Below are 24,467 nucleotides of genomic sequence, written 5' to 3'. Positions count from 1 at the left end.
AGGACAGAAAATAGTTTCTTCTTATGATACCCTTTTGGCTGAATACTACCATTTCTCCTTCCCCAGAGTTCAACAGAGAAGGGTCCTTATTTGGACCTACCATACTCTCCCACATTTTATACTTCCTGTGTGAGCCTGAGGGTGTTTCTGCTAGAGTCTGTGGGAGACATCAAATTTGGATTCAGGCAGTCTAGATATGCCGTGAAGTGTTGAGGACCTTCTTGGACACAGAGTTTTAGTCCTGCCCACAGGCCTCTGCCCTGGTACTGCACTTTACCTGAAACTGTGCCTCTGGTCCTAAGACCAGCCATTGGAACACATGACTCACCCACTCCTCTGTTATAGCAAAGGGCCAGCCGGGATGGTACAAGTCAAGTAACCAAACACCTAGAAGACAAGTACAGCTCATATTTCTCACTGTTGCCTTATTCTCTGAGCCATCTTTGGTGCCGATCTTGTAAAAAATTTTCTAGGTAGAAGCAAAACTTTTAAACTCAGAGCTTGTATGTGGTGGCCATCCAACATCCTTATTTCTAGATTTGCACAATCCCTAGCAACCATAATCTTCTGGTACATGTATGTGTTCAGATGCTACCTAAACATGAGCCAACTTGGGTTGAAAACGGGGATAATATCCAAATTGGTAGTATTTTGGATGACTATGTAATCTTCAATAGAGATGAGACATAGAAGGTAACCATTTGTAATCTAACCTTTTATAAAAAGACGATCATGTTTTTTTTCTTTTCTCTTATGTGTATAGTTATATATCATGCTGTGTCATAGGAACTTAATGTTTGCTCCACGTAGATTCCCTCTTCACTTTTCTGGATCTCTGTCCCCCATGCCCTGAGTCTTAAAACCATTTTTCATCTGTGAGGTCACTGAGGCACTGGACTTGACTATATTGGTAACCTTCAAGGGGAGTTGAACTGTTGATCTTCCAAGAAGCAAGGGACCAGACAGTGTTGCTTAAAATGCTGCAGTTGTGTTACTGTGAAGAAAACGATTTGCTTCCACTTTCAGCAGGCCATATATATATTAATTTTGGTAAAAATAGGTGGAAAAATCTGAGAACATAATTACCTTCACAAATTATTTATAGATACACTGGGTGAGAAGCTTATTGTAGGGCAGTCACCAGAAAAAACCTAACTGTAGTGCTTTCAACAGTGTAATATTTGTATCTATTTGTATGCCAGCGATGTCTGCTGTGCACAGTGTCCTATTACTGTAAATCACCTGGTTTATAATTCTAATGGGAACTAATTTGTTTTGTAATGGAATCCAGAGCAGATATGTATAATATGATCAGGATTGTCCGACAGTTGTAAATAAGAATAGGTCCTGTTTATTTTGACATCTTTTTACAAATGCATTGTATTAGGGTGTGAATATTCTGAACCATGCTCTTGTTTAAAGTTTTGAAATTTTTATTGGTAAATGTAACATTTTAATGGTTGTAATAATTATTTGTATAGATATGAATATAGTATTTTATTTAAGAAAATAAACTTTGCATTTTTGCATTGTGAATTCTGTCTTCTGATCATTGCATGTGCCACTTCCAGCCTGGTATTAAAACAACTTCTCTTGCACACTAAAGTCTTACATTCATGTAATCTTTAAATTTTGCCAAAGTGTCTGAAAATGATGTTATGACACATTTCCTTTGACGATTGTGTTCTTGGTCAAAGAGTCAACCTCAAATCATAGTTACGATCAATGCTATATTGTCAGAACAAACTCTACACCTCTGTGCTTATTGTAAACAGTAAAATTAGAATTTCAGATCTGGAAGAGAATTGAGAAATGATTTAGTTTAACTCTTCTTGTATAAACTGAAGCATAGAACTTTGGGACAAGAGTTAGATCTTTCATTACAGTCGCATCAACTTGGTCACATCGCACAAGCATGAAATTTGAGGGGTGAAAACGTTGCAGAACTTGTACAGGATAAAGCTACATAAAGCTTAATTGCCTATGAATCAAACAATTAATTGTTTAGGGATAGCCTACAGATGTGGTGAAAATTATAAATTAAGGTAAAGATAATCCTGAAGTTCAGGATAATGGACACTTTTTTTAATTAGTTTTAGGTGTATAAAACAATGTAATAGACATTTATATCCCTCACCCAGTGACAACCCCCCTCCCCCAATCTACTACCCCTCTGATATTACAGCCATTACATTTCCACTGTCTCTATTCCTTATGCTGCACTCCGCTTCTTGTGACCATATATATATATATAACTATAGCTGACCTTCAGTATTATTCAGCTTCACGTTCAGGTGCGCACCGCAGTGGTCAGGCATCCACACCGTCCATGAAGTGGTCTCCCTAGTAAGTACAAATGTCGGTTGGACACCCTACCAAATCTTTACGACATTGATTACATTGCCCCAAATGTCTTTCACGTCCCCATGACAGTCTTGTGGTTATCAATTTGTGCGTTCTTATCCCCTCACCTTCTCCCTCATCCCCACCCCCTCAGCAATCCTCAGTTTTTCCTCTATGTCTCTGAGACTGTGTCTGATTAACCAACCTGTTCATTTATTCTATTCTTTAGATTCCACATATAAGTGAGATCATATGGTATTTGTCTCTCTGACTTATTTCACTTAACATAATGTTCTCTAGGAATGGACACTTCTGAAGAGGGAGGGGGATGGTATCAAGGAGTGTTCTTCAAAAACACTGGTATGTTCTATTGAATTGGATAGCAGACAGAGACTCAGGTGTTTACCTCATTTACATGTGAAGATTTTGTCTTATGAATATATAAAATATATCTTAAAACCGGTCAAATGAAGGCCTTAGGGATCATTTACTCTCACATGTGCTGTAGGAAATTAATGTTCACAATATTTTCCTTGTCTCAGCTTCTTGGGAGTTAGGTTAAAACTCAATATTCTATCAAGTGTTTAGTGTTCTTTCCATAATTGTACACTGCTTCTCATACAGAAGTCATAGCTGTACGATGTATTTTGATGACACAGAGAGCCTTAATGTGCCATAAAAGGTATACAACCTGTAAAAAATATAACCATTATGCATAAATTTGATTTCCCTAAAATGAATGTGCAAATTATAACAGCTATGTACTTTAAAGTTTTGTTGGGTTTCTAGTTTAGTTAGATATTTAAGGGAAATTGAGTTTAATAACTTATATCTCTTTTAAAAGCTATCCAAGCAATTTTCACGTTTAGGTAGTATATAATATTAATAGCTAGTGGCATGTTATCAATCCCACTGCAACAACGAGAACAAACAGCTGAATTGGAATAATCATTTTAAGAGATGCTAAAACCCATCGAATATAAGCTAGACCAGTGAATTTTAAATTTGCAAAATATAAAAAGTTCACTGATAGAGTTTCAAATTTCACATTGCAACTTGACTTGGAAAGTACCATGTGTTGAGTTTTGGTGTAGTATCAAAGAGGAATAGTTACCATTATCTGGAAAGGCTACTCCCTTTTCCAACTATATATTTCTGTAAGGCTAGATTTTCTTCATGTACTTCAAGTAAAATACATACTGCAGCAGAGTGAAGGCAGAAACTGACATCAGAATCCAGCTGTCTTCTTATTAAGCCAGATGTTGCACAGATTTACAAAAATGTAAAACACTGCCACTCGTCTCACAATTTTTGTTTGTTTTGGAAAATAAAATTCATTTAAATTTTATAAAATATGTTATTTGTGTTATGTAATGAGCTTATTGCTGTTAAATGAATTATTAAATATTTTAAAATTTTCCATTTTTATTGCTAACATGATAAATATTAATAGATAAAATTTACATAGGCAAAAAAATCTTTGGGAGTCTCAATAATTTTTAGGAGTGTAAATGGTTCCTGAGACCAAAAAATTTGAACTAGTGTTCTAGAAAAAAAACCCACAAAAAACAAAAGAAATGTCATCTGACCACAACCAGAAAAGAAAAAATTGTTAGATTAGACTTTATTAAAATTAAGAATTTCTCTTCACCAAGTCACAGACTGGCAAAGATCATACATCTCAAAAATAAAAAAATACTCATAAGCTGGTTTTAAAAACTTGAATAAATTATTCACATAAATGGCCAAGAAGTCTATGCAAAGGTGCTCAGCATCAGTAGTCATCAGAGAAATGCAGAATAAAATGCAATCAGAGTCATTACACTCTCACCCAAAAAGGCTAAAATTGAAAGAACTGACAAATGCCAAGTGTTGGCAAAGATGTGGAATAACGGGAACTCTCACGGGTGATATGGGAGCATAAATTGGTTCAACCACTTTGGAAGATTGTTGGCAGTTTCCTTTAAAATTAAAGACTTATCTGCACTGTAACTGAGCAATTCCATAGTGCACTGTGTATATACCTGGAAAAAATGTTTGTGTAAGTTCACCAAAATACATGTACAAGAATGTTCAGACACTTTCTTTACCGTAACCCCAAACTAGAAACAACCCTTACACCCATCAATAGGAGAATGGATAAATGAAATGTCATACGAGGTCGGACAATTAAGTTTGCAACTCATCCTAGAAAAAGTGCTACATACTTCACTGCTGAATATCACTATGGTCACCTTAGAAGTACTCCCCTTGGGAGCTATACACTGATGCCAGTGCCTAGTCCACCCTTCAAAGCAATTTTGGAACGCTTTTTCTGGAATGGTCATCAGAGCCATCATCGTATTACCCTTGATGTCCTGAATGTCATCAAAATGTCTTCCTTTCAACATTTCCTTTATCTTCGGGTAAAGAAAGAAGTCATTGGGGGCCAGATCAGGGGAGTAGGGAGGGTGTTCCAACACAGTTATTTGTTTACTGGCTAAAACCTCCCTCACAGACAGTGCCGTGTGAGCTGGTGCATTGTCGTGATGCAAGAACCATGAATTGTTGGCGAAAAGTTCAGGTCATCTCTTTTTCATGCAGCCTTTTCAGCATTTCCAAATAGTAAACTTGGTTAACTGTTTGTCCAGTTGGTACAAATTCATAATGAACAATCCCTCCCATGTCAAAAAAAGGTTAGCAACATCGTTGCAACAAATTCTCTAACTTAATTGTCAGAGCTCCATATATTCACAGAATGAAGCTACTGATACACACAGATGAATCTCACAGACATTATATTGAGTGAAAGATGCCAGACAAAATGAGTACATAATTCCATTAACATGAAGTTCAAGAATAGGCAAAATTCATCTATGAGGAGAAAAGTCAGAATAGTGGTTATCTCTGAGGCAAGGATTAACTTGGAACAGGCATGAGGATGCTGGAAACGTTTTGCATCTTAATGTGGGTGGTGGTAGTTACGTTGGTATATGGCTGTGTGTGTACACACACATACACATATATGTATAAAAATTGACCAATCTATAGAAACAAGATTAGTGCATGTTTTGTACATTACTGAATATACCTAAATAAAAAGGTTAAAAAAAACTATCTATGGAAGTCTGAACTGATGTTGGTTTTCTCTTGATAAATTTTTTTAGTCAGCCCAAACTAAAAGTCATTTTACTGTCGTTCTTTGGAAACAGAAAGAACCAAGGTGCTGTTTCATATCAGGCTGCCATTACCTGGCTGTGTGACTTTGGGCAAGTAGCATAACTTCTTTCATCTTGGTTTATTTGTTGGTACATTATCTTTCTCCCTCACAAGGTTGTTGTGAAGGACCTTGTGAGGTTTATATTTGAAAGTGTTTTCACACCGTTGCAAAGGAGTATTTAAATGTCAAGTGACAATCAATTCTTTTCCATGACCTTCCTCATTTCTATCTCCCCTACACATGAGACTAAACTGCTCTGCTAGAATATAGTTTGTTGGTCAACAGGCTCCCTTGTCTCATTCTTCTTCCTGTGAGAAATTAAGGAGATAAATGCCAAGTTGCTACCTACATAAGTTCAGTAGTCAGGTAGGTTGGTTAACTTGTGTCAATGTGCCACTTAATTTTTCACAGGACCAAATAAGCTACAAATTTTGGGGAAGATAGGAAAATCCAGCTTTTAACTATGTTTGTGCTTTGTAGGTGGCGTTTTGGCATTTTTCTTACATGATTTAATCACATTCAGATCTGTGGTTTGGGAAGAGGCTGAAACCAAATTGTAGCGGTGAAGCATTTACTGCCTCAGGGAAGTTTTCTGGGAATTCATGATTCAATTAGGTTAAAACCCATTTTTTAAAATGCTGCTGAGTGGCAAATGTGCAAATTCACATTAAACTTTTTTTTTAAGCCTAAAAAACAGCTTAGTATAGAAGAAAATAGGTTAGAATGTCATTGTTTCAAACCAAGTCACTGCTTTTTTTTGTCTTACTTATGGATAAACTTAGAAACATTTATCACCATTATCATTGCACCCCAAATGAAGAATCATGATTTCCCAGTTCTTTGCAGGCTAGTTCTTCTGCCTCAGTTTAGTGGATAAAACCACTCCTTTATAGGAGGGGTGTGCTGGGCTCAGGCCCCCAAAACAAAGATGTTTCAGCCACCCATGGGTGTCATAGATTCTACCTGATCTACTGGGCCAGCATGGATTACTTTCAGAGGCAGCTGTGGATAACTTTTTGACTCTTGACAATTCTTTTGTTTCTAAATGTTTTCTAGGAAATAAAAGAAATCCTACTGCATTTCTATGCTTTTTCTCCATTGTTAATTTTTTTTCTGAACCAGCAGGCTCCCAGTGGAAACTTGATACTTTATGTAACATATATTTTAATTTAAAATCAATCTTTGGGTCTGTAGCCCTTTGCCAAACGCAATCACCGAGTTTATAAAAAGGACATTGGTTCTTAACTTCACAAGCTTAGAAACTGAAGCAACAGTCCTTGTATAAATCCAGCTTTTCCAGTTTAGAGAGCCAAAAATGATCCAAAGCCATTTTTTTATCGGTTGTCTTTCCTAAAGCACCGTAGGTTTCATCGTTACTTGGGTTTTTAAAGCAGACATGTCTTCTGAATTTTGGAAAAAACTATTTTTGTTAATACGTTCAATAGTTATATAATTCTAGGCTGTGTTTCTTGCATGTATAGATACATGCACAAATAAAAGTTGAATCATCTCTGTACCATAATCTGTCTTTCCTTACTCTGGTTTTGTTACCTAAACTACTCATTTCTGACTATTGATCCAGGTTTCTGCACCATTTGTTTCATCTAGTGAATGATGACTTCTCTAAATTTCAGTTTCTCCACATAGGAAATGGAGATAACAGTGATAATACCGACTTCATGGTGGGGAGTGTTTCGGGGAGATGATTCCATTGGCTTCTTTGAGGCCATTCTCTTCTTGGAGCTCTTTGCCCACTAATAATTAACAAATTATAACTATTTGTTTCATGGACGTTTTCCCTCTTGGACCATGGACTCTGGGATGGAAGAAACTGTGTATGTTTTGCCCATTGCCCTACCCAGCTCTGTACAGGGTTTGCCCAAATATTTCTTGATTGACTGTTGACTCAAGCAGTATTTTTGATTCTACGTATTGAATAGAGAAGTGGTGAGGAAGGAGTGGATAAAGGGGACATAGGTCCCCTCAAAAGCAGGTTACTTTTCAAGGTGTCCCACATTAAGGGAGCAGCAGAGTAAATCTCAAGCCTCAATTTGAAGGGGCCTGTCTAGAACCTGTATTGAGCTTTGTGAAATGCTCCAAGAAGCAACATAATAAAATCATAAAATGCAAATGAAGTTTTTTTCTCTGATGGCAATATTATAGCATTCTAAAATAGAGAGCTTTTGGATTATTTTGAATCATCTTCCTTGTAAAGGATTTACAGTCCTAATTCATGAAGAATGTCAAGATTTAGAGGAAATAGGGGCCCAGGAGAGAGCCACGTGGGATGGTTTGTCAGATTCCTGCTGTCCTCACTTCAAAATCTTTCACTGTTTAAACCTCTTGTTTTCTAAATCATAGCTATAATGCCGGGACACCCAGACTTTATTTAGCACTTGACTGAAATGTGATATGACTTCAAGGTTATTCTGTGTTAAAATATGGTGATGAGCAATTGTTCGTCTACAGTGAAATGGATAAATCTTAGATGACAGAGGATTCAAAGTGGTAAAAAGAATGTAGGGTAGAGCCAAGGAATTTTTTTAAAATTTCGAGTTCTGGGAAAATGATGAAATCTCCTAATCTACAAATATTTCAGGAGAAGGCAGAGCTCCATTTCCCTCCGATTCGAGGGAGCAAAGGGTAATTCTCTGTGGCTGATGGGAACCACTTAGTCTTATTTGTATTTAAATAAGAATAGCAAGACCACACTTCAGGAAAAGGAGGCAATGAACTCCAGCCCCACCGGCATCTCCGGAGCTCACAGAGTAAGGGGCTCTTTGCAGGGCAGTCCTGTCCAAGGGAAAGCAATATTACTATGGCCTTTTAGAAACACTGGTGAGTCTTGCCAAGCTTATTTGAATTTGTGTGTGTTAAGGCATAAGATTTAGCAGGCACTTAACCTTGCTGACAGTGGTGCCTTAGAGGGAGGAGGTAGTATTAAAACTCAGCCACACAAATATATCTTGTCTCAACCAAGCAGCATTAAAAACAAAAGAATTACTTTTAACTGGGCAGAATTGGGGAAAGCTGGGTTTTACATTGCTTCAGGCAGAGGCAAACGGTATCTCACTCATAATGCTTTCTCTTAGTTTCTCTTAGTTTCACGAGGGGGCATTAGAGTCATTTCAAAACCTGAGTGACACCCCTATGCGTCCTCTTTCTGGGACCTGTTTTTGTTGCCACACAGCAGCCTACCCGTCTGTCTCCTTGTACCTGCCCCTAAAGAAAGGAGAGTCTGTGAGACGGATCCTTTCAGGGACTTTGCTTCACCTTTGTGCTTACACCTTATGTCTCCCTATTTGGCCCCAAAATATGGCTGGTCAGCCAGTGACGAGTAAGATTCCCCAAGGAGGAAACAACCCAAGCCAGGCGCAGCCACCTGGGGACCAACAGGAGAACCCACGGGGTTCATAGAGGTGGGCACAGCCCCCCACCTTCCCCAGCTAGGGAGAGCCTCTGCCTCTGTGGCTGCATTCCTTCCCCCAACCTGCAGGGGAATGGATTCAATGCTGTGCTCTCCATCTATTCATATGCATAAAGTTTTGTCCCTTGGGGAAGTACAAACATCCTGAGACTTTGGTTCTGCTGCCTGCAGGCAAGGGTGATTGGCTGGAATCAGTTTCCTATTATGATGTATAGGATTCACGGATCTTGAGATTGACAAGCTTTATCTCCTTTAATTCTTCACTGAATAAAACTTATGCGTTGGCCCGATTTGGGGCTCAGTCCTTGAGGCTGAAGTCTCTTGGCTCCGCTTGCACTCTATTCTTGGCTACTGTCTTTCTTAACCTTGTGCCGCCCTCCTTGCTCCCCACAACTCTCATCGCATGGGATGTGACATGGTTTGTCACCGCAGGCTGAAGCCCTTTTTCATATAGGCTGAACACCCAGCCTTTTCCTATGCAACATTCAGTGATAAAGGCTGGGAGGGTGGGAGGAACATTTGCACATGGCACTCCCTGAACCCTGGAAGTAATAGCTATTCAAAGGAGGAGAACATCTAGGTTTTCTTTGAGATCCCCAGGGCAGAGAAGGCAATAATGAGGTGGGACATTATACGCTGCCAGACTTTCCACTTGGCCCTAGCTGTGGTAGCACTTTTTCCTCTGAGGTGGAATAAGAGTATTATGGATCAAAGGAAGTGAAACGCAGCAATAAGGGGCAAAGAGGGTGCTTTGATAGTTCTGGGCAGTATCTCTCAAGGTGAGACTACCTCCCAACCCCTTCAGGGCCTCCTGGAACTGAGGACAGGACATAAAACACCTGGTTTTAGTGGAGAGCCACTGAGGAGGGAGACGCCAGCCCAGTGGAGAGATCTGCTCCTGCACTGCCTCCCTGTGGTGTTCAAGGGGTGTGGGGTGAGGATCTTCTCTGTGCCAGCACCGTTCCTGGTGCTCTGCACACCTCCACCTTTGTCGCCCTTCACGTACTGTGATGAAAAGGGTGTAGGTGAGGATCAGAGAGTTCCAGCGACTTACCCAAGGTCACACAGCGAGCATATTTAAACTAAAGTCTGACTCAAGAATCCTTCTTCCACTTTACTGTTCCTTCTATGAAGAATGTTTATTTTTGTTTCTTCCTTTCCCCCAAGTTTTACATACAGAGACTGTCTCCCAGAATGAGAAACATTTCGTTTACTGACACATTCTGTAGCCCCACAGAACATTCTGATGACTATTTAGAGCTACAAAGGAAGCAGCTGCCACTTTCTGTGCTCCAGGAGCTGTCTTGGTGATCTCCTCAGTCATGGAAAGTCCCTTCCCCAGATAGACTTCGCTTTTCCACTGGCTTCTGCTGCTAAAATAAAACTGGGCTAATCCCTCAACCATCCAGCATCAACAGGTGGGGCTGCCTCCCCATTCGTCAGAAGTGTGAAGAGGTCTCTTTTTTATGTGTGCTGTTTGCTCCTTTGGCTGCCACCTCTCTCTCCTGCTCCAGTTGAACTGCTCTTATTACTTCTGTGCCTGCTCTGCCAAAAGCCTTTCACAGTGGCTGTTTTTTTCCAGTTACCCTCCTGCTGAACTCGACTTCCAGAATTACCTTCCTTTCTCTTTTAAAGAGTGAACTCCATGAACACAGGCAAAAGTCATACAGGCATTGTCCTACACGTGGACAAGGGACTGTTCAGTGATGAAAAACTCTGGCTGCCCCTCTCCACCCCACATTCCTATCAGAAACAACTCCTACAGATGCAGTCGAACTATTTTTTTGAGTCCTCCAACCACGAGATCAGCAGAAAGAATGAGCGACAAGTACATTTAGAATTGATATTTATAAGAGCAGGCTTGGTCTGGATTTTTAGTCCCGCTGCAGAGAACAAAACTAACCACAACACGTGAGTTTATAGCATAAGACAGACATCAGAAATCAGTCAAGAATACAACAGCACAATCCACCCGTTTCTACAGGGCTCCTTCCCATTTTCATAGACATATCTCTCAAACAAGGTACAGAACAGATAATGTGTCGTACAATTTATTCACTTCAGGCCACAGGGCCACTAAACAGACTTTGTTCACATTTTTTAGTGGATCTCTTTTTGGATTTGAAACCATTAGTGCACTAAAATAAAATAATTAGGTCAAATCAGCCATAGTGAAACAGATTCGAAATTTGTGTTAAATGTTAGACTAACACAACCACCTAATAGGTGGTCTTCCTATGGCCTCTGGAAGCAAACAATTTGTGAGGAATAAAGTCCAATTACAAATTTGGGAGCACTTTAGAAAAAAAAATTAAAAAATATTTCATTAAGAGCATCTTTGTGCTTTTAAAATCAGGGAAAAGTTGTTATTCAAACTTCCAAAATGTATTTTTGAACATTATGCATATATATTTTAGAGAAAGGATAATAGTTATATTAAAAAAAAAAAGGAACGGCTGATCCTTTTCTCTAATGAATGATCAGGAAAGCAGAGGGGAGAGGTGACTTCAGTTTCACAGGAGATGTGTCTATGTGTGTACATATATATGCATATTTCTCATTACATCACACTCCAGGTAACAAGGAAGCCTGGTCAAAAAGAGACTCTCAGGGGCAGAGCTGCCAGCCAGTGTGAGAGGGAAGTGAGGTGCTGAGTTTTCAACACCTTACTGGGGAGAGAATGAGAATCAGGTGCAACCAAGACAATGCTAAATCAGCAGTGCTTTTTGTAACTAGAGAGAGTAAACTGTGTGCACCCTGAGGGTTACTTATAGAGAACTTCAGGGAGAAAGTCTGGAGGCCCCGATGTGCATACAGTGGCAGATAAGGGGCTGGGTGGGTGGTAGAGGTCCCCTGGGGCAGTGCCCCTGGTGCAACACTTATTTCTTCTCCAAAAGTGACGTGGACACAGAATTGAGTTGTGTGAATTGGAGGCCTGAGGAAGCACTTTTGTCTTTGCTGAATTTGTTCCAGGGGTCCCAGTCCGCAGGGTAAGGCCTGCTTGCCTGATGCTAATGTTACCACTGTCAGTACTGTCAGTCATCTGTCTTGCTCCTTCGGCTGCTAGAAAAGTTCTCCCATTTCCTCTTCCACCTTGGAGCTGGTCTGTGGAGTAACAGGCCCTTCTCAAGAAGGTAGAGCCTGAGTTATGGGGTCAACACACAGCCGTGAGATGAAGACACTAAGGACTAGGTAAGCACCCAAGCCTTGGTCCCGGCGAGTTACCTGTTAGGAGAAGTGTGTGACAAGGCGCAATCCAGAGTCTTTCTAAGGCGGTCAGGAACCTGGGGAAACATACAGCCTTCTTTCCAAGGAGCTGACTAGCTGGTGCTGCTAAAACATCTATCCCAGTTGGGTAGGGCATTGCATCTACCCCTATATTGGACTCTGAGGAACCACATCATCCCAGGGCCCCGGAGAAGTGAGCTGGTGCTTTGGGATATCTAGAGCAGCGGATATTGCAGAGGTGCAAAGGGACCCAGCTAATGTTTCTGGGCGGGAAATCCGAGCTGCTGGTCTTTCTGGGCACAGAGGCAGCTGGAGGGAAGAGTGAAGCATCATTCCGCCATTGCTGGCAAGTTCCAGCTGAGGGTGGGAGAGGTCCCAAGGTAGCAAGTTGACTTTGATGCAGTTTGTCCATGTCTCGCCCAGAGTTGCAACATAAGGGGATGGGCGTTTCTCGACTCTTCAGGGCTTGCTTCTGTCCGCAGCCGTGACTTCCCTTCTGCCTCCCTTCTTGCAGGTTTCAATCTCCCCTTGCTCCTCTCCTGCCTGTATGAATGTATGAAGAATTGACTCCACGGAAGGTGAGTGGAGCATGTGGCAGTGGTTACTTTGCTGCAGTCCCTGTATTTTCTCATGAAACAGCACCAAGCTTGGTCACTCCCTTTCCTCCCTCCTAATGCTTGAGGTTCAGAAGACAGGGATCTGGTCCCTCCGAACCACATCCAGGTCATCGTCCAGAGTTAACAAAACCTGAAAGGAGACGGGCAGAGAAATGAAAGGAGTGCACAGTCACAGGCACAGTAAGTCCCCACGGTCTCTCTAAGGCTCATGAAAACTGCAACCACAAGTGCCCTTACTTGTTTTCATGTCTTCTGCAGCTTTTTGCAATGCCATGGCACTTACTAAATCAAGTAGTTCATTTATTAATTAATTCAAATATTTATCAAGAGTCTATTGGATGCTATTCTAGGTATTGGAGATATAGCTTGGAATGAAAAAGACCAAAATCCCTATTCTCCTGGAGTTTACATATGAGAGAGGGCTTCAGACATGAAGCAAATACATGAATAAAATAAAGTATGTTAGATAGAAATATGTACTAAGTATAGTATGTTAGATGGTAATATGTACTAAAAATAAAAACTAAATTATGGAGGAAACATAGGAAGTATGAGGTGGAGGGAGGTGAAAAATATATTGATAGGATAGTTGGGGAAGTCATTACTTAGAAGGGAACATTTAGGTCAAGATCTAAAGGAAATGAAGTCTTGTTGCATAGAGTGTTGCTATCCTTCTCCTCCATTTTTAGGTCCCTCTAACACCACTCTCTCTACACTGAACCCTTTGCTCCACTTTTGTTTTCTCTCTAATGAAGGTGACCATAAAAAGTAAAACCTGAAGGAATATTTACAGATTAAACTTCCCAAAATGTCCACCAGGCGGTAGCCCTGCTCCATTCTTGTAGTTATAAGGCAACAGAGATGGGGCAGTGTTGGGGTCAGTACTGGGAGCACTGGAGACCTAGTCATGTTATTTGTCAACTGAACAGATAGAGGTACCAAGGACTTTTAATTTGGAAAAGTTGAAATTAAGATGAAGGTGGTGTCATCCAAGGCTGTTATAATGCTTCTGGGAAATTGGGTTAAAAAAGGAGAGATTTGGTACTTACTGTTAGAAAGCAACAGAGGCCTGGATGCTATCCTGAGCCACTCTAGGAATTTGTAAATTATTTGTAAGACAATAGATTAAATTATAAAAAAATTAAACAAACTATTTGTAAGAATGGAAGAGGAGGAGGAATGTGAGTATAGCAGAAGAAGGAATAACCTAATGTTATTGAAATTTTAGTGGAGTCCAAAAGTGATTCCTGAGGGGATTCTGGGCATGTGAGTTCTAACAGCCAATTCAGTCCAAATGTTGTTCAGCTTAAGGAAAATCATTACGTCACTCTGTGTCTTAAAATATTGAAGAGTGAAGGAAGATGAAAATAAAGATCTAACCAAAGGATACAATGTAAAAAGAAAGACACAATCTGTACATTGAATTACAATGAAAAATAGGAAAGGGAAATTAGAGAGGAATACAAAAGAGAGTATAAGGAAGAAGAAAAGAGAAAAAAAGAGTACAAGATGTAAAGAGAAGAAATTAACAAAAAAGTATTATAAACTCACCAAGAATGAGAAAAACAGGGCAGTGGCAGACAAGAAGTGCCAGATGTCATGGTCATCAAAGAAATCCAGCAGGATACACTCCCGGTTCTTCTCCCTGGATTCAGCTGGGGTTCCCTGGAGGGAGATGAGGCAGGAAGTGGGCAAACATTCCCACAGTTCAAATGTTTAGAGGGCTAAGCATCCATAAAGCTACAAAAATGCTACTAGATGCCTGGCTCAAAAAGTTAGCTTTCCAAGAAAACATATATTCACACAACTTGTACACAAATATTCACAACTGCATCATTCATAAGAGCCCCAAAGTGGGAACAACCCAAACATCTGTGTATTATTCAGCAATAAAAAGACATGAAGTACTGATGCATGCTACAACATGGATGAAGCTAGGAAACATTATGCTAAGTGAAGGAAGCCAGACTCAAAGGCCACATAGTATATGACTTCATTTATATGAAAGGTCCAGAATAGACAGATCTATTGAGACAAAAGATAGATTAGTGGTTGCCGGGGCTAAGGGGTTAGGGAGAAATGGGGAGTTTCTTTGAGGGTGATAAAAATGTTCTAAAATTGATTGTGGTGATTGTGGAGATGGAGAGCAGAGGCTCCCTAGTCTGTGCTTCAACTATGTCACTAATTTCTTAGGCCTCAGCTTTCCATCTAGGAAATGGATTTATAAACACCTGCACCTGGATATTTGTTAATGGATGGCGATTATAAGAAAGGTGGAAAAGATACATTAATCAAGGTTTTTGCACACGTTAAACATCAGTTGGAAACAGGATCATAACACAGCACATAGTGAAGATCAAATTTGCAGAGTCCGTAGGGCTTATACGTTTGTGAGTGCTACCCTGATAATGACGGCAACATGCTGTTCTTTGAGCATTTACATGTGGGTATTAAAACTTTTGGAGAAATCTTTCATTTTAGAGAATATAAAAAAGGTAAACAGCAACAAGCACGTAAAGACAGGAAGGCAGGGCAGTCAAAAGACAAGATGGAGAGAGTACATCTTCTTGGAAAAGAAAACTGTCTCTTACCTCCCAGCTGCTGAGATTCTGGAAGAAGAAATACAGGGCGGCAGCCCACATCACAGCGGTGGCAACGATGCAGAAGAGCGGGATGGGGAGGACCTTCTCGGAGCTACGAAGCTGTAAGTGAGAAGCAGAGGCTTCCTGCACCGCCTACACCACCTGGCCTGCAGAGGGCGAGGCGGGGAGGCTCCCAGGGCCATGCTTACCTTCATGATGATGTAGAAGGCTAGGTAGAGCAGCAGGTTACAGATGAAAATACCCAGCATGTAGGAAGCAAAGTCTCTGGGTCGGTAGATGAGTCCAAAGAGGGTGCTGAGCACGTGGGGAAGAATTATTTTGCCGCCATGAACAGGGATTTGTAACATTTGTGGCTTTCTCTCTTTCCCACTCCCATCTTGGCAAGGAGGGGAATTTTTTAAAAAAACACTTTACTATATTATAAGTAACTTTAAATTTATTACCTCTCCTTCAGAACATTCATTTTTAGTGATTGTAAGGTTCCCGTAAGTGGATGTACCATAAAGAATCATCTCTGCTCTCTGGTTGAAATAGTTTTCCCTGTGCCCTAATCAGATCCGTTATAAAGAACACTGCAATGAATAAACAAATACCAGATATATTGTGCTTTTTTTTTCAGTTAAGATTAATTCATTAGACTACATTACTAGAAGTAGAAATATCTCAATAATTGGTTTGACTCATATGATCAAACTTTGATTAGCTGTCTATGGTTTTTAAATTAATACTGAAGCTTATTATGATGTCTTACAGTCACCAAGACTGTGGGGTTTGCCCTAAAAGGGTGGTCCAGAAGAGCACTGCAATGAGCACTGTCCTAAATCGCCCATCTTGACTTGTCTCCACATAAAGAAGGGGTCCTTCACAGGTATAAATCTTACCCGAAGGTAATCCCTGGGGGTGACAACATTATGGGGAGTTTCTTCCAGAAGCATATGCACCCAGATAAGATTCAAATTCTCATGACTAGATTCTGGCTTACTTTGAAGGTATCCTCCTTCCTCATTCCTTTTATGTCTTAAAGGGCAGCAAGAATACAGAATCATCTTTCTGTGAAAGGTCACTGACCCAGATGAGTGCATCAGCTAAGAACAGCTAATAAAATCAGCTTACCTTACTTATTTTTGAGGGATTCAATAAAAAAAAAAATCTCATTCATTCACATTTTTAAGTTGAGAATAGGTTGCATAAAATAATTACAGCTAGCAAAAATATACATCTGTTGGACTATTTTATTTTGAGGCCATTTGAGGAAAAAAAGCCAAGGTGATAATGAGGGGGAAAAAGAGGAAGATGAATGACATAGATGGAGAAGAAAGAATTAGACCTAGAGGGGAAGAAATAAATAGGAAAGAGACTTACACACACATACACACACACACACACACACACACACACACACACACACAAACACTAAGAGAAACGCCTGCTGGGTAGTCTTTATGGAAAGTTCTAAACAAAGAAAATTAAAACTATGTTGCATTTTTGTAACTACTGGCATAATTTATCTGTCTATCTATCTATCTATCTATCTATCTATCTATCTATCTATCTATCATCTATCTATCTATCTATCTATCATATATCTATCTATCTATCTACCTATCCATCTATTCATCCATTTACCTATCTAATCTATCCACATAGACATAACAAATTTGATATTTGTCTTGTTGAGCAATGAACTCAATGCATTAATGCACTGAACTCAATGGTTTAAGAGAGGCCAACATTGGCACAGAGCATTCTTTGCAGGAGAAAAAATGCCTTTCTTTCATGTCTCTAGGGCAGGCACAATCCTATGTTCTCCTTGATTTCAGATTTCTTTATAAGAATGAGAGCCAAGAAAAGCTAAACTACAGGGTAGCAGACATTGATAAAGAGAAAAACGTGTTTTCCTAAGATTACTTACAAGGACCAGTTAACCAGATTCCCCACAATGAGCAACACCATTCTGTCCTGGAAAGGAGGAAAGAAAACATCAAAAAACCCTCCAGCCTTAGTTCTCTCAATTTTTAGCGTCTATAGGTCCAGCCCCAGCTCTAGTGGGTTAAAAGATTCCCATATTCCTTTATGTAAAAACCCTTCTGATTATAAACTATTAGCAGGTACTTAGTGAATTTCTGTGTGTCAGGTCCAAATAGCCTCATTCCGACCACAGCTCTGTGTAAAGATTGGCATGTAGTTTTCCCAAGGTCATTAGCCAGCAAGCTAAGACATGACCACGACCAGGGCCCTGATTCCTCTGCTCAGTATAGAAATGGATAATAAACTGAAAACTATAATGGAGAACTTTTAAAAGGTGTATTTCAACCATTAAGCAATAACCGCAATTTTGAAAAAAAATATTCTTGCTCATTGTAAAAACCAAACAATGTACAAAAATCAAACACATGAACAATGTAGAAAGTGTAAGTTCCTAATGAAAGTGATTGGAGTGACCTTGGGACAGTCCTGGATTATGTCTGCCGTCCTGGTGTGATTATTAATAGTGCCCCCTTTCACTTTCACAAATGAAATAATCATACCTCTCTGGATGGTTATTTACAGGGATACCCTGTCTTGATTCTCCCCTATAGCAATGATCACTGTTTAGTAGTTTTGTACATATATTTCTCTTTAAATACTAGCAATAGTTCATGTATAAAAATGGCACCATCCCATTGCTTTTTATGAACAAGAAGAATAAGCAACACGCTTGTTCCCTCTGACTGGACCTCAGCCACTCTGGGCCATCGGGCCCTTTGGATTTGGGGAGCCCGAATGACTTCCCTGAGACTGCCCTTCCTCCTGTTCCCCTACTCTCTGGGAGAAAGCCAGAGAACACAGGAGTACGCACGTACCATATACAGAGGCCGGCTGCACTGATGGATGCAGTCTGTGTAGAGCACCATAGCTGCCCGCCGGAAAATCCCCAAATCTGCCGATGACACAATCACATGGTGAGAAGGCTTAGTCAGAGAGAATACGAAATATGCTTGTATGGCCCAAGCTCTTGGGACAAGAATGATGTCGTTTTCACCTTATAAAAAACGGGGCTTTGCACTTAATTGGTACGCAATAAATGTTTTCTTTAAAAAATGGCACCCATATCACTTGTGCTTTCATAGAGGGTGTGCCATATTCATAGGTCAGACTGCAGACAGGCAAGCAAGATGGACACGAGTAACCAGCATTCACAGCAAATAATTTGGGTGATTGGCCAACTCTTCTACGGTCTCCTTCAGCTAAGTTTCTCTTTGTTTACTCCAGTGGTGTTTCCTTTATAGCAGGGATGTTCAGGGCCCCTCAAACCCACCTTAAAACATCTCACTCTAGAGAATTGGAAATCTTAGCTTGTAAAAATCTTAGCTAATTTATATTTCTCAATGTGGTTGTAAATCAATAAGAATTGAACCAATGCTTACTGAGGCCTACAGAGCACATTCAGATAGCCTAAATCTGTACTGAAACAATAATCAAAGGACTTTAGTTAAGATGGGGAGAAAAAGACCGAAAAGATATTTTAAAAAATGCAATCCTTCAAAAAGATGGTATGAAACACAGCAAGTGTGCGTGGTATAATTGTTATATGAACAAAGGCAGTGTCACTGGTGGGGCTGTCTTTCTGGGAGCTGCCCACACGGTAGACATCATACACAAGGCTGGGGTTTGCAAACCAAGCATTCAGCGAGGGTGGACCCCAGTTCTGTTGTGAACGCTACTCCTCTCCAAGGCTACCCCTGGGGTCAGTTTAACCAGCCTTCACTAGACGAGACACCCTGAGGGAAGAAAGTGGAGGGGCATGTATGTGCAGTAGCTCAGAAGAGGCAAGGCAGGCTGCGTTGGAGTGATCTTTGCCTCTGAGCCTCTCTCTGGCTCCCCCTCCCACCAAGCCTGCCCAATCTGGAAGCGGGAGCAATGCTCGCAGGACAAACAGGAGGGTCGCTTTGTTAAGAAAACAATGAAGAACCCTGCAAGGGTGACTGAATATTACCTGTGTCAGACACATCTGAACCAGTGGGAAGCAGAGAAGAAACGAGAGGGAGAGGGAAAAAAAAGATCTGTAAGAAGGTAGCCAAACAGGTAAACTACTGGTCATTTTATTTTTCTCCCTAAATGGATGGCTTTAATTTTATTTTCTGATTGTAGAAGTAATGCTTGCTCATCACAAAGAACACAGAATTTTTCTGCCTGTCTCAAACATTTAGAAGTTTGCTGTTCCTCCCCAGAGGGAATCAGACTGTCCTCTCTGTCTCCTTTTGTGGACCACTTACAGTTTATAATCCATCCGCACTTGGGAGCACTCTGTGTGGTGCTTTTCCAGGGCTCTGGTAGCATAGGTGTGATCTGGGCAAAGTAGTTTCTATGGTTTTCTGTGCTACTTATGAAATGTTCTGCCTCACTGCTGTTGCCTTTCCTGTGTCATGTGTATTTTCATGTATGGTCCTAGGGCCACAGAGAAAGGTGCATGTGATCTGAGAAGGCAAAGGCAGCTTATGAAATGGGCAGAGAGGTTGGTGTTGCCGGCACCACTGTCCACTAACGCAACTTCCTGCCTTTGGATTGACTTTGGATGCAATCATTGTCACAATTAAATAGTTTTCCTTTTGACTCTGGCAAATCTATATCCACTGGGGGGAAGACTCCTGGGTCCAGAAGTTGAAAGTATTCAGTTAAGCTAGACACTGGCTATCTTCTATTTTCCCTGTCAGTTCGACTTGCCACCATGCCAGGGAGCCTGACTGAATGGACATCAGTGGATTTCCTCACTCTCCACAGATTTGGACAATGGGAAACCCCAGCAGGAGACTGGGGGCACAGAGGAAGGAGAGTGAGCTCGGAGTAGTTACCTGCCTCATACCCTCCCTGTGAGGTTGTCTCATGCTGGCTGTGTCTGTCAACTAAAGGTCACCTTTAGCTCCTATCAGAGTGGTTCTACTTCCATGTTTTGGTAACCACTTTCTCCCTGTCCTTTTGAGCTGATGGGTTGTAAAAGTTTTTCTGCTACTGCCCCCATTACCATGCTACCCCTTTCATTCTTCTCTATCCCACGCTTGTCTTTATGTCCCTTTGTGAATAAGTTCTCCTCAATCTTTGTGTGACAGCTTTTTCCTGTTGGGACCCTGACAGATATATTACATTGTCATAATATAATACATTAAATTTCTCCTCTTTCAAAAGGTAAGCTAATTCAGTATTGCAAAATTGTATGGGGCAAAGGTGGTATAAACATATTAAAAGCTCCTCTATGTGTTAATGGTCATTATTACATACACAGTAGTCCCCCCTTATTCATGGTTTTCTTTCCGAAGTTTCAGTTACCCATGGTCAACTGGAGTCTAAAAATATTAAATGGAAAATTCTAGAAATAAACAGTTCATAAGTTTTAAATTGTGCACCACTCTGAGTAGTGTGATGAAATCTCATGAGTCCTGCACATTTTCCTGGGACGTGACTCGTTGCTTTGTCCAGAATCTCCATGCTGTACATGCTTCCCTGCCAATTAGTCACTTAGTAGCCCTCTTGGTTATTGGCTGGACTGTCCTGGTATGGCAGTGCTTGTGATCAAGGAACCCTTATTTTACTAAATAATGGTCCCACACACAGCAGTAGTGATGCTGGCAATTTGTATATGCCAAAGAGAAGCCATAAGGTGCTTTCTTGAAGTGAAAAGGTCAGTACAATAAGATATTTTGAGAGAGAGAGAAAGTGACAACATTCACGTAACTTTTACTACAGTAATTGTTATAATTGTTTTGTTATAATTAGTTATTGTTGTTGACCTCTTACCATGACTAATTTATAAGCTAAACTTTATCATAGCTATGTATGTACAGGAAAAACATAGGATATATAGGGTTTGGTACTATCCACGGTTTCGGGCATCCACTGGGGGACTTGGAATGTATCCTCCATGGGTAAGGAATGGATTACTGTATCTGTATTCAGTTTTATCTTTGCAACTCTGGGAGAACCCAGAACAACAATGATTCAAATTATTTTCCTTTTGAAAATTAACTGTGTATGATGTGAGTCACCTTTGAACCTGGAGAACGGGAAATGACCAGAGCACCAAACCAAACTATCTATATAAGCAGCTGATGAAGTTTCCATTGGGGGATTTGGAGGTACACTGGATATGTTAATGCCAAGGGCAAATCTACCACCGTGCCAAAAGGGAAACCTAAACTGTCAAAATAAAACAATGTTTCATTTGGTCTTCCAGTCTTAAATAAGCCACTTGTTTATGTAGAATCACTCTTAGACCTGGATGGGGAAGGGGGACGTCTCATATTTTAGAGGCCCTCATTCCCCACTGAGTGAGGAGTCTACAGGGCTAGAGGAATACTCCTTCTCTTTCTAGATCAAATTGTGAATTCCTGGACCCCAGAATTCCTTGCCCAGATGATCTTGAGCCTGCTCTCAGAGCAGGAGCCTGCATAGCTTTTTTCCTGGTCTGTTTTCCTGAGGGCAGATGGCCCCACTACAGTATGCACCTCTAGGGACAAGGGGTGGCCATTTGGCTGTTAAGCAAGGGCGTCCATATGCATACCTGTGAGACCCTTTAAGGAGCAAGACAAAGACAGGCGGGAAGAAAAAAGGGGCGGGGAGTCTGGGGACAAGCTCTCCGGTGCAGCCATGTTCTGAGGAACTGAGAATTCTAAATTTGAACCTGGACATTTTAGGTTGTAATGAAGGCATTTTACGTTTATCAGTGAGTTGGTCTTCCTTTCCATCTTCCTTTCCTTTCCTTTCCTTTCCTTTCCTTTCCTTCCCTTCCCTTCCCTTCCCTTCCCTTCCCTTCCTTACCCTTCCCTTCCCTTCCTTTCCCTTTCCTCCCTTCCCTTCCCTTCCTTCTATGTATTTAATAGTTTTTTTAGTCTGCTTTATAATTTTAGAGTTTTTACACATATAGTTTGTGAGCTTTTATTTGCAATCTTGCCTTGGGATCTGCAAATATTAGGAGTGGGCCTGTGTTTATATGTAATGATTTTTCTTGACAGATACAAAAGAATATTTAAGTCTGACTTCGTGGACCTTGAAAGGACTGGTAAAATTTAAGTACTCTACACTGATTTGAACCTGCTTCCATGTATAACGATTGACCAATAGCAGATCGGAAGCTGATTTCTGTGGAACCCTAGTGTTCAAATGTGCACATTGTCAGAGGGAGTTCAGGAGGTATCTTGCCTCTAAGATTGGCAAAATGGTCTCAAACACTTCCAGTCTCAGAATTTGAAAATAGTACATAATTCATTCTTGATAACCATTTAGCATGGTTAGATAAATGCTCCTTTTATATGCTACAAACCAGGAAATATCTCCGAGGTAGAATACTGGTGTGATGATTATTCTGTTCTGCAAATGCGCTTTCAAAGTTTGGTGGCTTGAAAAGCTTTTGGGACTTGGAGTTGGAGGTATGCATGGTATGACAAGCTTAGTGTCTCAGGTGACTGGTGATAATAGTTTACTGCAATCCTACAAAGGAGAGGAAGCTTTTGGAGAGAATGTATGCTATTAACGTGACATAGAATTCAGAGGATGTGTTCACAATGCGCAGTAAAACTCCTGTTTAGGATCAGGGGAGACAATGCTTTCTTAGGTAAATTAATCAGAGTGTTTAGTGTAGAGTAACAGGTGACTCACCTATCTTGAAACGACCCACGTAGTAGATCTGGGTGCTGAGGGCCAGAGAGGCCAGAATATGGATCACAGAGAAGATGACCCAAAACAACACGTCGTTTTTTCCAAACACCTAGGAGTAAAGATGGAAGTTATCTTCAGCTGGAATTTTTCCCAGAGAATTCACAAAAATCATCTGTCTCTCATTCATGCATAAGGAATCAAACACTGAGCTGTGCATGCATTTTGTTTTTTCCCCCTTTCTCTGAGCCAACAGGGATCTTACTGCACCCCGGGCAGGAAAAAGAGCGGCTATCTGGCCAAATGAAAATGGAAAAGGGAAGAAACAGGTAAGGCAGTTAACAACAACGGTGAAAGGGCAATAGGTCTAACGTTGGGGGCTAATGCTCTTTAAATAGCTGAAGACAACTAACTCTTGTTATCTGTGCATGCTTAGAAAGTAGTTCTGTTCTTTTACGTCAGTCTCTCCAATTTTGTACATCGCTGTTCCAGTCTCACGTGAGTCAAGCCCCAGCTTTATATTAAACCTCTCCAGGGATAGTTCTACAGGTGCCAATTATTAAAAGTAACTAGCGAAATACCTAAATAAAACGCCATGAATGGATCCACGACAAGAACGTGTTATGAATCAAGGATTGTGATTAATTCAGTGCTGTTCACCTGAGCTCCAAGAAACCAACCAAACCACAAAAGGCCCTCTCAGAGGAAACCGTGTGACAGACAGGCTGACGGCGCTGGGAGGCACGCACCACTCCGAGGACCGTGAGTGTGATGACCACCGCGAAGGACGCGTAGGCAGCGTAGGCGCTGGCATTGATGTCTGGGTGGCGGGTCTGATAGAGCTTCAGCATGCAGAGGCCGGCAATCATGTACATGAAGGAGGTGTCTGCGGGTGCAGGGGAGACAATCAGGGGCCAGCAGGTGACAGGCAGGTTTCTCTTCAGCCTCGGAAGACCCCTCCCTTCCGGCCTTGGAGTATTTGGGGCCCTCAGACTGTGCGGAGACCTCTACCATGCCTGCTTCCCCAGGCATGTCTCTAGGCAGACCTCACACACTCCACTCTGAACCCCTCCAAGACTGTTCCCAGTTCACGGAAGAAAAGTCTCTGATGATAAGTAAATAACTGACTGTCCCCGCTTGCAGGGGTATTTGCATTTAAATCCTGGTGTTCAACAACAAGGACAAACGCAGCCCTAATGGTGACAGTGAAGGCCGTGTGACAAAATGAATCCTAGGTGGGTGTAAGAAGTCCTTCTCAGCATCCTGAAATAGAACCACACTGATCACTGCTCCTATATAATACCTTTATAGCTTAGGGATGGGGGAACAGCTAGAAATTGAATGTGCATGAGAGTTAGGGAAATGCAAATTAAAACAACAATGCAATGCCCCATGTTATTAAAACTTGTAATGAGGAATTTAAA

General features: G+C 40.9%; 1 protein-coding gene across 3 annotated transcripts in view; it reads right to left on the bottom strand.

The window, feature by feature from the left end:
• Positions 1–10,798: 10,798 nt before the first annotated feature.
• Positions 10,799–24,467, bottom strand: part of SIDT1 (SID1 transmembrane family member 1) — a 93,849-nt gene continuing 80,180 nt past the window's right edge. The window contains exons 18-26 of one of the 3 annotated variants that reach the window (XM_081027493.1): positions 23,793–23,929; positions 23,047–23,155; positions 19,394–19,408; positions 18,261–18,337; positions 17,330–17,376; positions 15,606–15,711; positions 15,406–15,516; positions 14,366–14,479; positions 10,799–12,944 (exon numbers count right to left, since the gene is read on the bottom strand). In XM_081027493.1, the coding sequence (XP_080883619.1) occupies positions 12,882–12,944; positions 14,366–14,479; positions 15,406–15,516; positions 15,606–15,711; positions 17,330–17,376; positions 18,261–18,337; positions 19,394–19,408; positions 23,047–23,155; positions 23,793–23,929 (779 nt within the window). In that variant the 3' untranslated portion in view covers positions 10,799–12,881. Of the gene's footprint in view, positions 12,945–14,365; positions 14,480–15,405; positions 15,517–15,605; positions 15,712–16,530; positions 16,745–17,329; positions 17,377–18,260; positions 18,338–19,393; positions 19,409–23,046; positions 23,156–23,792; positions 23,930–24,467 lie in introns of those variants that run through there. The other 2 variants (XM_081027494.1, XM_081027495.1) reach the window with 2 other exon arrangements.

Source organism: Rhinolophus hipposideros (genome assembly GCF_964194185.1).
Source record: "Rhinolophus hipposideros genome assembly, chromosome: 2".
Taxonomy (NCBI): Eukaryota; Metazoa; Chordata; class Mammalia; order Chiroptera; family Rhinolophidae; genus Rhinolophus; species Rhinolophus hipposideros.
This window is presented reverse-complemented; position numbering and strand designations above follow the sequence as displayed.